Source organism: Hemitrygon akajei, chromosome 14, assembly GCF_048418815.1.
Source record: "Hemitrygon akajei chromosome 14, sHemAka1.3, whole genome shotgun sequence".
Taxonomy (NCBI): Eukaryota; Metazoa; Chordata; class Chondrichthyes; order Myliobatiformes; family Dasyatidae; genus Hemitrygon; species Hemitrygon akajei.
This window is the reverse complement of record NC_133137.1, coordinates 60,507,264-60,522,774: the sequence shown is the minus strand read 5'-3', so window position 1 is coordinate 60,522,774 and position 15,511 is coordinate 60,507,264. Positions and strand designations below refer to the sequence as shown.

Genomic DNA, 15,511 nt, shown 5'->3' with positions numbered 1-15,511 from the left:
GAGTGTATTTGTTGACATGCCAAATCTCTTCAAGCTCCTAATAAAGTATAGCCGCTGTCTTGTCTTCTTCATAACTGCATCAATATGTTGGCACCAGGTTAGATCCTCAGAGATGTTGACACCGAGGTACTTGAAACTGTTCTCTCTCTCACATCTGATCTCTCTATGACGATTCGTATGTGCTCCTTTGTCTTACCCTTCCTGAAGTCCACAATCAGCTCTTTTGTTGTACTGATGTTGAGTGCCAGGTTGTTGCTGCAGCACCACTCCACTAGTTGGCATATCTCACTCCTGTATGCCCTCTCGTCTCCACTTGAGATTCTACCAACAATGGTTGTATCATCAGCAATTTAATAGATGGTATTTGAGCTATGCCTAGCCACACAGTCATGTGTATATAGAGAGTAGAGCAGTGGGCTAAGCACACACCCCTGAGGTGCACCAATGTTGATTGTCAGCAAGGAGGATATGTTATCACCAATCTGCACAGACTGTAGTCGTCTGGTTAGGAAGTCGAGGATCCAATTGCAGAGGGAGGTACAGAGGCCTAGGTTCTGCAACTTCTCAATCAGGATTGTGGGAATGATGGTATTACATGCTAACCTACAGTCGATGAACAGCATCCTGACGTAGGTGTTTGTGTTGTCCAGGTGGTCTACAGCTGTGTGGAGAGCCATTGAGATTGCGTCTGCTGTTGACCTATTGTGGCGATAGGCAAATTGCAATGGGTCCAGGTCCTTGCTCAGGCAGGAGTTCAGTCCAGTCATAACCAACCTCTCAAAGCATTTCATCATTGTTGATGTGAGTGCTACTGGGCGATAGTCATTGAGGCAGCTCACATTATTCTTCTTTGGCACTGGTATAATTGTTGCCTTTTTGAAGCAAGTGGGAACTTCTGCCTGTAGCAGTGAGAGGTTGAAAATGTCCTTGAATACTCCCACTAGTTGGTTGGCACAGGTTTTTAGAGGCTTACTGGGGACCTTCCGCCTTGCAAGGTTTCACTCTCTTTGAAGCCTCTGAGACAAAGATCACAGGGTCATCAGGTGCAACAGGAATCTTCACAGCTGTAGTTATGTTCTCCCTTTCAAAGCAGGCATAGAAGGCGTTGAGTTCTTCTGGTCATGAAGCATCACTGCCACTCAAGCTATTAGGTTTCACTTTGTAGGAAGTAATGTCTTGCAGACCCTGCCAGAGTTGCCATGCATCTGATGCCACCTCCAACCTCGTTCGAAATTGCCCTTCACAAATCATACCTGGTTTTCTGATACAGACCTGGGTTGCCAGACTTGAATGCCACAGATCTAGCCTTCAGCAGACGACATACCTCCTGGTTCATCCATGGTTTTGGTTTGGGAATGTACAGTAAGTCTTTGTGGGCACACACTCATCCACACAAGTTTTAATTAAGTCGGTAACAACTGCAGCATACTCATCTAGGTTCGAAGATGAATCCCTGAATACAATCCAATCCACAGATTCAAAGCAGTCCTGTAGTCGCTCTTGTGCTTCCCTTGTCCAAACCTTCTTGGCCCTCACCGCTGGTGCTGCAGTCTTCAGTCTCTGCCTATACTCAGGGAGTAGAAGTACAGCTGGTGATCAGACTTTATAAAGTGAGGGTGTGGAGTATCACAGTAGCCATTCCCGGTAGTGGTGTAGCAATGGTCCAGTGTGGTGTTAACTCTGGTATTGCAAGCGATCTGTTTATGGTAGTTGCTTGGCCATTTCCACTTTGGTGTGCTGGCTGATCACCTTGTGCCTGCCCCTGTCTTCTGCGATCTACATCCAGATACCCTGCTCTCCTTGCTTCATCCTATGACTGATCAATATTGTGCTTTCTTAACAGTAGTTTACCGGACGGTCAACCGGGCTACCACTTTTCAGGTCTGTTCTGCAATTAAACTGACAGTCAAGGGCATGGGTTGATAAACTGGTTTTGCGATTGGACAGGGCTGCTGTGATAACAGCAACCTCGCGGGGTGCTTCTTCTAGTCTGGCTGGGGCAAGCAAAAAACCGCTGGAAGAACAGTGGAGTCAAGCAGAATCTGACAAGGTGTCTGGTCGAGATCGCTCTATCCCAAATCCATTTGTGATTGGTTATGCTGGGGGAGAATTGCGTTGATTAGCGGAGCTGGGGATGAAAGTTTCGGGACTTTGGAGCCGTTTGCTCTGATTGGGTGTTCCAGAAAGCCTATGGGCGATTAGTGAAGCGCCTGGCTAATGTGATTGAGCGTGTTGAGGAAAGTTTACTCTGATTGGCTGTACGTGAAGCAGTTACGGAGTGCTGTGATTGGGTGTGTTGGAGGCAGCTTGCTGTGACTGGCTGTACGTGAGGCAGTTAGGGATGCTGTGATTGGCGCGTCACCACCTCTCTCAGTCGGTGGTAACGATTGGAGCTCATTGCACGTTTCTCAGTGGGCTCGGGCGTCATGGCAGCGAGGAACTGCGGTACTCAGTTGGGTAAGGAACCCGGAGGGCGATGGTGTGGGTCGTGCGGGGTGCGGTGGAAACGGGCGCTTCAGGAAGACGCGGGGCGCGGCACAGGGAACAGTTTGCTGAGCTCCAGTTCTGACAGGAGGCGGTGAGTGCGGTGGCTCTCCTGCCGCACAAGCATTGAGTGGAGAAGCCCATCAAAAGGGGTATCACGACGGGCATCGGAATGGGTTTAATGTTAACACATAGTGGAGGCACAGAAGGTGTTTGTTCCGCACACTGTTCACACAGATCAAACTATTTAAACAGTGATTTGAGCTAGCAGCAGGTAAATCAATAACAAAATGCAGAGTAAAGTGCATCAGATAGAGTAAGTGCAGTGCAGGTAAACAAGTGAAGGATCAAATCGAGTGCGAGGTTAATATGTTTATATTTTTCTTTAGTGATCATATTGATCACTAATGTGAACGTTTCTGCACTGTTTCTACCTCTGTGTATATTAGTTTTCATATGTTTCTGGAATTTAAAAGTTATGAGTACAATGGTGCTAGTTAGCTGGGGCGAGTAACTGCATTTAGTTCACACTGGCCAGTGGATGGTGTGCGGATGGTTTTGGGGAATGGATGGGGAACCACGCAAGTAGGCTTACTTAATAGCTGTTAAAGTTGTTTTCATCCAGTAAAGTAGGAAGTATTTTGTCACAGAATCACAAATTATTCGTTGTATCCACACATTTACATGCCAGCTTCAATAGAGTTAGGAATCAAGTGGTCCTGATGGAACCCAGGTTTAGCATTGGTGAGGAACTTCTGCTTTTGAGTGAAAGGAGAGTGACTGGGCAGTTATTAACTTGTGTGAACATGACCTTCTTAAACATCTTTCCACAATATCAAGTAGATGACAGTGTTGTAAGTGAGCTGGAACAGCTTGGCTGGAGACCAATGCGCGCGGGTCATGGCGGAGCTGGGGTTTATCTGGTCCATTTCCTTTGTAGTATCTAGTTCTCAAAGGTGAATCAGATTGGCTGGAGACTGGTGTCTCTGATGAAGGGAATCTCAGGAGGAAGCCTTGTTGGATCTGTTACCTAACATTGTTTAATGGACGTGGTTCTGAATGCTTCATTTCACTACACTTCCTGAGGAAATTGGCATGCAGGGCTTTTGTTCTCCACTCTAACAACTTTCTACAGGAACACCATTGAGTGTTTTCTCTGGCTTCTTCATTGTTGGCACAGAAGCTGCAAGACCCTGAGAGGATAGTAAAAACTGCCGAGAGGATCACCGGGGTCTCCCTCCCCCATATATGTGACATTTACTGGGAATGTTATATACGAAGGACCCGAAGTATTGACGACGATCCCTACCACCCATCCCACAATCTCTCTGACTTACTACCGTCAGGGAGGAGCATCAGGATTGGGACTGGCAGACTGGGTAACAACGTCTTCTCCCTGGCTTTGAGACTAATGACCATGGAGGTCTCATCACTAGGACAGAGAGCTGTTTATTGTTTTGTTTCACACTTCACATGCATTTATTTGTGGTAATATTTTGTTTTATGTGTTGTGTGTGATATACATATGTATTGTAGATGTACTGTGGTCTAGAGGAATGTTATGTCAGATGACAGACAATAAACAAACTTCAGCACCATCTGGGATCTGTCATTGAGGAGGATGGGTTTGCTCTTGGCATCAGCAGAGCTTCAAGCCAGTCTTGGCTGTAGGAACATAAGAAATAGGAGCAGGAGAGGCCATCTGGTCCATTGTACCTGCTCTGCCATTCAATAAAATAATTGCTAGTCTGGCCATGGACTCAGTCCTACCTATCTGCCTTTTCCCCATAACCCTTAATTACTCTGCCATGCAAAAAATTTTTCTACGTTTTAAGTATACTTAGTGAGTTAGCTACTGCTTTCCTGAGTAGAGAATTCCACAAGTTCTCTACTCTCTGGGTAAAGCAATTTCTCCTCATCTCTATCCTAAATATGTTCCCTGTAATTCTGAGGCTATGTCTCTCTGTTCTAGTCTCACCTACTGGATCAATGTACAAAAATTAAACAAGAGCATTTAATATCATGCACAAACTTCATCTACCAGCTGTCAGGCAGAAAGAAGCTCCATTTACAGTGCAAGTGCAAGATCAGAAAGAAAATCTACTTGTCACTCTCAGAATGTTCCAAACTACTTTATAACCGCTGAGGAATTTTTAAAATATAGTCAGTGTTGTGGGAATATGTGCCAATCAAACTACAAAATACTGTACTGCAAAGTCCGGTTTGTGTTTGTGTTGCTTGCTGGGTGATAAATATTGAGCTGGTTACTGAGAACTACTCTCTGCTTTAAGCAGTTACAAAATCTTTTATATCTACTTTGGCATTAAAACAGGCCCTTTGTTTTAATGTGGAATTTATCTGAAATAATGCCAATAATGCACACTCCCTCAGCAATGATTACAATATCTGTCAACTCTAGAATTTTGTACTAAATCTCTGGAGGAACAATAGCCATGATCATCAAAATGGAGCACTTTTAGGAATGCTAAACAAAATCTGGACTCAAAGCAACCTGACAAGGGGATGATTTGGAGCAATCACTTAAAACCGACACTACCTCTTTGGGGCCTTAATGTAATTTGAGAACACACCTGATTAGCAAGGATTTAAAACAAGAAGTGCCACATTATTTACACCATATTTGCTCAGTAAAAGAAAGAAGACTTGAATTTGTGATGTACTTTCTCAAACTCAAGGCATCCCAAAGCACTGTCAATGCAGTAATGAAGGAAACACTGTAACTTGTAAATTCATTTGCTCTAATGTTGATCAGCTAACAAGTTCAGGTTTTATTGCCAATCAGAAAAATATTAATCTGTAGATACTTTCTGGCAAAATTTTATACAAGTTTAATTTCCTTGCATCGTCTAAACCAGCTCAGAGAACTATCTTGTATCATACCTCTTCAAAAATAAAGTGTATTTTGGGGAGCAGAAAAAAATAGGAATCTTCTTATTTGCTTAACTGCATCACAAATGAATTTTTCTCCTCTCTGAAGCTTGTTCTGGTCTGCTGACAGATTTTAATGAAACTTCATTTTGTGCAATATTTCCATGCTATTGAGAAACAAATTGGTCTTTCAGCATCATAATAAAATATACCATAACTTCAGTCTTTGTGTTTGATGCCAACTTATGTAAATAAGTAGGATTTTGAACTTCGCATGAGTATGGAAGGAAAAGAAGAATTTTTCTAGTTTCTTCTATAAGCCTGTTATAAAATATACATTTTCTAAGGTCATTATTTTTAACAAGGAGCTAATACAGAACCGCCACAGTTCTACTTTTCAACAACTTTGCAATTTCCCTCTTGTGTACAAAGGGGGTACTGCAACATTTCTGTTTCAGTCAAAGAGAAGTAAAGGGAGGTTTAAAGAGATACTTGTGACATGTATATCGAAAAATACACTCAGTGGCCACTTATTATCAATCATGAAAAATTGGCACTCTAATTTCAGGTTCTTGGTTATGTCTGAACACAAAATTGCACACAACAAACCTGTTCTAAATACAGAGAAGATGTAAATACAATTACAGAATTTGAAAAATAAACTAATGAACTAAAATTAATTTTAATTGCTTCTTCGAATGTGAACTCAGTTTCCTCCTCATTAAGTCTTGCGCAACCGGTAGAGTGGTTCATTATTCTCAAATTTATTTAAAATTTCTGGTATCCCCGTTATTGAGATAGTGTATCAGTATATTTTTCTCTCGGTAGGCTTGGCTAAGACAAGTGCAGTGAGGTCGAGATCAGTACCTCTAACTGAATGGTGGAGGAGGTTTTTATGGTTGAACCTATTCCTGTTGCATTTGTCCTTTTATTGGTTATACAGTCAGTGGCCACTCTATTAGATACCTACAGTACTTATTGAAGTGGCCGTTGAGTGTACGTTCAAGGTCTTCTGATGCAGTACCTGATCCACTTCAAGGTTTGATGTGTTGTGCATTCAGAGATGCTCTTCTGCACGCCATTATAGGAGAGTTATTTGAGTTACTGTTACCTTCCTATCAGCTTGAACCAGTCTGGCCATTCTCCTCTCACCTCTCATTAACAGGGCATTTTTGCTCATAATTCTGCTACTGTCTAGATGTTTTTTGTTTTTCTCACCATCCTCTGTAAACTCTAGAGACTGTTGTATGAAAATCCCAGGAGATAAGCAGTTTCTGAGATACTCGATCTACCCTGTCTAGCAGGAACAATCATTCCAGGGTCAAAGTCACTTAGATTCCATTTCTTCCCCATTCAGATGTTTGGTATGAACAACAACTGAACCTTTAGACTACATCTGCATGCTTTTATGCATCGAACTTCTCCCACATGATTGGCTGATTAGACATTTTTTATTAATGAGCAGGTGTACCTAATGAAGTGGCCACGTGTGTACAGTGAAATGTGTCATTTACATTAAACATGCAGGGTAGCCTGCAAATGTCACAAAGTTTCTGAAGCCACAACTTATTAATCTTAGCCTTTGAAATGTGAGAGGAAACTGGAGCACTAGGAGGAAGCCCACGTGGTCATAGAGAGAACATGTGAACTTATGGACACCAGCAGAGACTGTCGTGGTTTCTCGTGCCCCACAAACGACCAGGAGACGCAGAAGATTCTTCAAGAAGTATTAAACTTTAATTTGTAAATCAAAGCTGAGACAGTCAGTGAGCTAGTCGCTGATTGCCCACCGATCCTTGTACATAGCATTTTTTATGGCAATCTCCTGGTTTAGTTGCATTAGCATATCCAATCGGTCTACAGTTGCGTATCACAAGTACATCCGCCACTATTGTTTCTACCCATTGACTTAATCATGTTCTAATCTACATCTCTTAGCTACCTCTCATTAACACACCATTGTCTTCTACATTCAATTGGGTACATGCATAGCAAATAGCAAACTCAGACTACATAGTTTTGGTTACACACCAAACAATGCAACTTTTATACTCCAATAAGATCGAACCCTGATCTTACAGCTGGCACTCTAATAGTGTTATGCTAATAGCTTTGTTTAAAACAATATAGCAGGTTGCATAACGTGCCCAATTCTGTTTTGGTGTTGCTTTAGGTTGGAAGTGCAACATGCTGCAAAATGATTTTAATGTTGGTCTGGGAGATCTGCAACCATTTCTCTACTTTCTATCAGCATGTTGAATTTTTTTGACACATAGATTTTAACTTCACTCGTGTTGTGATATTGTGATGAATATAATAGGAAAGTTAGATGCTTGGAAATCCTTTGTTGGAATGACTTTCCTGCCTTTGTTAGGTGGAGAGGAGTTAAATGAAAATCACATCATTCACGCATAGTCTACTACTTGTAAAATTTGTAGCAAACTCTTTCCAAACTGACTGAGTGAGGGTCTGTGAATGACAAAGAGTTTGTGTGAGGAATATCCAGCTGTACAAAGCCACACTGCAATTTTTAAATCAAGGGTTGAGGAATGAACCCTTGAGGAATAAATTTTAGTATTTATATCATTGGTTGCAGGCAGTCTGGTAATAGATTGTATGTCTGGCTAATGCATTTGAAGTGAACTAATGTGGGAACCAAGTCCCAAGGACAAATCAGCACAGAGTGAATCTTGTGAATTTTCATATACAATGGGTTGTTTCATGAGTTACAGGCTATTGATAGAATTTCGGTACATTGCTTTGCCAAGCTTCTGGAATCGTAAATACAGACTCCTAAAACAAACACTTTGTCATGTGACAGGAGTGTTAGGTAGGCTAGAGTAAAAGATTCAAGGATCTGCTCAAAATATTCAAAATACATTTATTATCAAAGTATGTATACATTATACAACCTTAAGATTCATCTCCTAGCCACGAAACAAAATACATTTATTATCAAAGTATGTATACATTATACAACCTTGAGATTCATCTCCTAGCCACGAAACAAAGAAACCCAAAAGAATCCATATTAAAAAAGACTGTCGAACGCCTAAAGTGCAGAGAGAGAAAAAAAGCACATCATGCAAATGAAAAAAAGAACCCCTAAAATATAAAAGAAGACAATCAAACACCCAATGTGCAGAGAAGACAAAACCTGCAAACAAATGGTGTTCTGAACTGAAGTCCGCAAGAGTCCCAGAGCCAAGTAAAGCTCATGGAGCAGTGATCTGAACTGAACCAAACCAAGAGTTCCATTGAATTGGGCTGCTCTGGTGCCTGGACCCCGCCGCTTCGATTCGGCTCATACCTGAGCTTTCTGATTCGGCATGGCACTTAAGTCTCTATCCAGACATGGATTTCAGTCAAATCGGTATTCCCTGGAGCCTTCCCTTAATAAAAGGCAGGGTGATATTGAGAAGTTCAAGCACATGCGTTGGGAACACAGAAGCTGGGAGGAGCACGCCACCTCACAGTCGTGCTACCTGCTCCATCTGTGAAATTAAGTGATTCCCATGCTCATCAGAACTCTCAAATAACAAGGAACTGCTTAAGGAGGCACAGTTTTAGTAAATAGAGTGGAAGTTTGATTCGTTTTTCAATGTCAAAGTAAATTTATTATCAAACTAGCTGTATGTCCACACATACAACACCTAGATTCATTTTCTTTCATATTTCATTCACAATATATTCAAGAAGCACCATAGAATCAGTGAAAAACTGCAACCATCTGGACAGACAGACAACCAATGTGCAAAAAGTAACAGGCTGTGCAAATACAAAAGTAAAGAAACAAAATAATGATAGATAAATAATAAGCAATAAATATTGAGAACAGTAAATGAAGAGTCCATAGGTTATGGGAACAGTTCGGTGATGGGGCAGTGAGGTTATCCGCTCTGGTTCCAGAGCCTGGTGGTTGATGATAATAACTGTTCCTGAATGTGATGGTGTGGGCCCTGAGGTTCCTGAACCACCTTCCTCATGGCAGCAGCATATGTGGATGGTGGAGGGCCTTGATGACAGATGCTATTTTCCTGCGACATTGCTCCGTGTAGATGTCCTCAGTGGTGGGGAGGGTTTTATCTGTGATGGACTGGGCTGTATCCACTACTTTTTGTAGGCTTTTCCTTTCAAGGGCATTGATGTTTCCATATCAAGCTGATATGCAACCCCAATCATTATACACCCCACCAAACATCTACTGGAGTTTGCCAAAGATTTAGATAATACGTCAAACTTCTAAGCAAGAAGAGATGCTATTGTGCTTTATTTGTAATGACACTTACATACTGGACCCAGGACAGATTCTTTGAAATTATAACACTGAGGAATTTAAAGTTGCTGACCCTCTCCATGTCAGATTCCCCCAATGAGAACTGGCTCGTGGACTTCCGGTTTCCTCCTCTTGAAGTCAACAATCAGCTCCTTGGTCTTGCTGACATTGAGTGAGAGGTTCTTATTGTGGCACCACTCAGCCAGATTTTCAGTCTCCGCCCTTTGATTTGCCCAATGACAGTGGTGTCATCAGCAAACTGAAATATGGCATTCGAGCTGTATTTGCTCACAGTGGATGTAAGTGCTACTGGGCAATAGGTCATTGAGACAAGATACCATGCTCTTCTTAGGCACTGGTATAATTGGAGCCTGCTTGAAGCAAGTGGATACCTCTGACTGCTGAAGCAAAAGGTTAAGGATATTGGTTAACATCAGGCAGTTGATCAGTACAGATCTTTAGTACGTGGTCAAGTACTTGGTCTGGGCTGAATGCTTACCGTGGTTCACCCTCCTGAATGGTGTTACAAGGTCATCGAGAGCTGTGGGAATTCATTAAGGTGCCTCCATGTTTTGACATTCAAAGTGAGCATAGAAGGCATTGTGCTCACTCATCTGAGAGTGAAGCCTTGTTTTCACCTGTGTTGCTTGGGTTCGCTATGTAGGAGGTGATAGTTGTGGAGCATTATTCAGTGATTCAAGTTTGATCCGGAATTGCCACTTTGAACGTGATGTGACTTTCTGGAGTTTGTAACTGGACATCTTGTATTTAAGTTGGTCACCACACCTGAATGCCACTGATCTGGCCCTCAGTGAATCTCATGGTTCATCCAGGGCTTCAGGTTGGGGAAATCTCGGAATGACCTTGTGGGGTCACACTCGTCTACAACTGTTTTTATAAAATCTGTGACAATGTTGTGTATTCATTCAGATCCTCTGAATCCTTGAACACTGCCCAGTCCACCGACTCAAAGCCGTTCCTCTGCCTCCTGTGACCACTCTTTGTTGTCCTTAATTCTGGAGCTTTGCTCCTTAGCCTCTGCCTGTATGCAGGTTAAGAGGAGGACAGCCAAGTGATCAGATTTCCCAAAGTAGGTATTCCTAATCATAGTTTAGCAGTGGTCGAGAGTGTTGGGATCCCTGGTGCTGCAGGTAATAGGTTGATGATAATTGGGTAGATATTTCTTCAAACAAGTCTGATTGAAGTCCCAGACAGTGATTTGAAAGGTATCAGGGTAGACTACTTTTTTGCAGATCATGGTACTCAATACTTCCAATGCCTTTGTAACATCTGCTTTGGCAGCATGTAAACTGTGGTCAGGATCACGGAGGAGAAATTCTTGGTAAGTAGAATGGTTGGCACTTAATCATTAGATGTACCACATTGAAGGAACACAAGTGCTGTTGTGCCTTCTTTGTGATGGCACTTACCTGCTGGTTCCGCTACAGACCCTCTGATATGATAATGCCAAGGAATTTAACATTACTACCCCTCTCCACCTCCATTCCCCTACTGGCTCATGGACCTCCAACTAATTACTCCTGTTGTCAATAAATCGATGGCTTTTCAAGGATCTATTGGCATAAAGTAGTTTTTAAATCTGCAAGGGATCCTGTCAGTGTCAAGCATCTTTTGTTTACCTCTTTTTACAAATTTCATAGCAGACTGGATTTCAGAATTGTTGTTTGCCTTTAAATCTCACACTTTAAAACTACTGGATGCAAGTAGCAAAAGTATATTTGAAGTGATATGGATAATTTCAATCGATTTTGGCTAATTTATCAAGATATGTCTAATGTGTTGCAGTATGCATTGCAACATGTGAATGGTATGTCAGTGAATGTAACATCTGGGAATTGTTGGATTGGCTGTAGAATTGTTACTTGTAGTTTAACTTTCTTGTGCTTGTTTGTATTTTTATATAATCATCTATAAACGTGTCACTGTTTAGTGAGGTTTTTCAATGGTTACAGTTGTCTCTGTATTTTTCTGGGAACAACTTGGTTTCAGTGGGAAGTGCTGGAATTTCAATGGAAGTTTACTGTATAAGAAGACCACACCACCTTTGTTCATCAACCCTTGACAAATTGTATTCTTTAAAGCTCTTTTTTTGAATTGTTAGCCGGGAGGGGTGGAGGGGAGGAAGATGTTGGGAATGACATGGCTTTCATGACCTGACTGTCTGACTGTCTTTTCAGACTTGGGCTGGATCTCCAGTGTTCGTGTGAATCAACCTGCTGTACTGAGACGTGCTGAACAAATTCAGACAAGGAGGTGTTTGTCCAAGGAGTGGCAAGTATGTACATAAGGACAATTTTCCTTGAAGGTTTTATTCCATAATTCCATCCATGCTTAACGGGAAGCTGTGACCTGGCCTTGATCCTACCTTGTGCAGCTGGATCCTGAACTTCCTGTCAGATCGCCGGCAGGTGGTAAGAGTGGGCTCCCTCACCTCCACCCCTCTGACTCTCAACACAGGAGCCCCTCAGGACTGTGTACTAAGTCGCTTCCTTTACTCCCTGTACACCCATGACTATGTTGCCACCCACAGCTCTAATCTGCTAATTAAATTTGCCGATGACACTACATTGTTTGGCCTAATCTCAAACAATAACAAGATCGCCTACAGGGAAGAAGTCATCTCTGTGACACAGTGGTGTCAAGAAAACAACTTTTCCCTCAATGCTGCAAAAACAAAGGAGCTGGTTGTCGACTACAAGAGGAATGGAGATGGACTAACCCCTTTTGACATCAGTGGATCTGGGGTTGAGAGGGTAAACAGCTTTAAGTTCCTTGGCATCCACATCACCGAGGACTTCATGCAGTCTGTACACACCAGCTGTGTGATGAAAAAGGCACAACAGTGCCTCTTTCACCTCAGACGGTTAAGGAAGTTTGGTATGGGCTCCCAAATCCTAATAACTTTCTACAGGGGCACAATTGAGAGCATCCTGACTGGCTGCATCACTGCCTGGTATGGGAACTGTACCTCCTTTAATCGCAGGATTCTGCAGAGAGTGGTGTGGACAGCCCAGCACATCTGTAGTTGTGAATTTCCAATGATTCAGGACACTTACAAAGACAGGTGTGTAAAAAGGGCCCAAAGGATCAATGGGGACCTGAGTGACCCCATCCACAATCTATTCCAGCTCTTACCATCCGGGAAGTGGCACTGCAGCATAAAAGCCAGGACCAACAGGCTCCAGGACAGCTTCTTCCACCAGGCCATCAGACTGATTAACTCACACTGATTTGAGTGTATTTCTATGTTACATTGACTGTTCTATTTATTATAAATTACTATGATTACACATTTATACGGCGATGTAATGTAAAGATTTTTACTCCTCATGTATGTGAAGGATGTAAGAAATAAGGTCAATTCAGTTCATGAAATTGAAGCCTGTGGGTGGTAAAGAGTCATTGGTTCTGTGGATGTGAAGTTAACTAAGAAATGAGAGATTAATTTGTTGGGAAATAATTGATTTTAATATTGGAAGGAATTGATATTATCCAGCATTCCTATTATTTAACACTAGCCTCATCATAGGAGCATCTACAGTGACCAATTAACCTATTGACTGGTACCTCTTTGGATTGTGGGTGGAAACTGGAATTCGCAGAGGAAACCCACAGCAATTCGTTGCAGCATTTCTTTCAGAACTTTTTGTTCGGACAACCTGTATGACCTAGAAACCAAGGAGATCAGGTGCATTGCAAGTTCATCTTTTGAGTTAGAGACCAACTTGGAAATGTATCTCTCTCTCTCTTCATTATTATTAAGATGGAAACCTGGAACTATTCCTGCTCTGCTGCAACACCTCCTTAACAAATAGCAGTAGCAGAGTATCACATCTCAGAGATAGAACATCTGCCTCATACCTCCAGTGACCTGAATTTGATCCTGACTTCCAGAACTGCCTGTATGAACTTTGCATGTTCTCCCACCAGCTGCATGGGCTTCTTCTTGCACCTCAACAATATATGGGCTCATAGGTTCCTTCAAAGGCTTGCCCCAGATAATTGAGTCTAATGGCTTCTTGTGCTCTTGTGATTCTGCTTCTAAACTTACATCTTGCTCCTCAAAAATAGTGATGAATCCTGTGATTTTCATTACATCATCTTTTCTGTGTGGCAGGAGTATGAACTTATTACAGTTGGAGCTTAGTTTCTTGAAGTAAAAGTGATTTTACCATATAATTAAGTAGACTGCTTCAATTGACATGGAACTTTAATTTGCATACATGCACACACTTCTGTAAATAGGCCTTTATATTAACTCACACAAACTAACCTGTGCAAGTAGGCTTCTTCAGTGGTGCAAGCAAAAAGGTCAATTGGATTGAATGGCTTCTAAGAAGTAGGCTATTTAAGGACACTGAATTCACTTTTGAGGATTCTTGGACAATATTACAAAAATGTTCCTCTCGCCCAGAATATAATAAATGGCCTGTCTGTCTTTGGGTAACAACAAGGGAATGAGAGAGATTTTTGAGGGGAGATTAAATTCTCAAAATAATTCTGCAGCTTCTGGCTGATCTTTCCAGTGTAGTATACATCCATTCTTAATCTTAAAGAAAACAAATATTTTTCAATCCCATAATGTGAATTTTCAAAATTTGAAAATATGCGGTATAAGCACAGACCTTTTTACACGTTAAAGTAATAGTTAGGTTACTATCAGACAACCAGACATTAGATTTCATTGTGAGCTGTAAACTGAAGATCTTTTTCTGCAGATGACTACTGTTTGTTTTGTGCTGTTACCATAAATTACAGGAATCACTTTAGTGCAGCTTTTCTGAGGCTATGTGGAAAATTTTCACTAAATCATTGTATTGTGTTTGTTCCTATCTTTAAGAAAGAGAAGCAGAAAAGAAGTTGTGTAATGGCAAAAAGAGATTGTAAAATTAAGATAAAATAAGATTAGCTTTATTTGTCACATGTACATTGAAACATACAATGAAATGTGTCATTTGCACCATACAAATCAGCTAGGTCTTTGCTGGGAGCTGCTTGCAAGGGTCACCATGCTCTGGCACCAACCTAGCATGTGCACAACTCCTAACCCCAACTGTACATCTTGGAAAGTAAAGCAGTTGTAGAACGATAACCAGCTTAGTGAATGCTGCTGAAAAATACTGACACTTTTCATCACAAAGTAAATACACACATGTACTGCAGTGACTTACTGTGATATGTTTGTAATAAATCATAATTGAGAGTTGACCATGATGCTCTGAGTTCTTACTGAACATCTGCAGTCAACGGCATGATGGTGAATATGTTTTACACAAGCAGTTCCGCACGTGGTGGAAATGTGGAGGAACCTGCACAAAATAGTGTAGAAACTCAGCTGGTCAGGCAGCATGCGTGGAGAGTAATGATCAGTGGATGTTTCAGGCTGAGACAGGAAGAGACCTCTCATCTGGACTCATCTATCACCTGGTAGCTTGTGCTGCTTCCCCACTCCTACCTTTTTATTCTGGCTTCGACTTCTTCCTTTCTAGGTAGGGTGTATATAAAATTTGTACAGAAGTTTTAATTAAAATGCTTTTTTTCCTTGCAGAGTTTGATCATACCAAAAACTTTTTAAGAGGGGGAACATTTGTGCACCCTTGCTTAAACGTACTCTTGTAATAGTTTCTGTAAACAGTCGTGTGTTTGAAATTTTATTTATTTCTAATTTACAGTATGGAGCCTTTGCTGCTGTTTTATACATTGGGTATCTTCAGTCATTTTCTTCATTGTGTTCAACAGATGGATCAGATTGGATTGAATGACTTCCAAAAGCCAGACTAGCCAAAAGACCAGAGTTCAAAGCTTTGGATGCTTTTGGGAATACTTAATTACCACAAACAT

General features: G+C 41.5%; 1 protein-coding gene across 1 annotated transcript in view; it reads left to right on the top strand.

Moving 5' to 3' along the window:
- The first annotated feature begins 2,344 nt into the window (after positions 1–2,344).
- The window catches only part of dera (deoxyribose-phosphate aldolase (putative)), a 54,787-nt gene continuing 41,620 nt past the window's right edge, over positions 2,345–15,511 (top strand). Inside the window, exons 1-2 of the mRNA XM_073066189.1 lie at positions 2,345–2,457; positions 11,848–11,945. Coding sequence (XP_072922290.1) covers positions 2,427–2,457; positions 11,848–11,945 — 129 coding nt within the window. The 5' untranslated portion in view covers positions 2,345–2,426. The remainder of the gene's footprint in view (positions 2,458–11,847; positions 11,946–15,511) is intronic.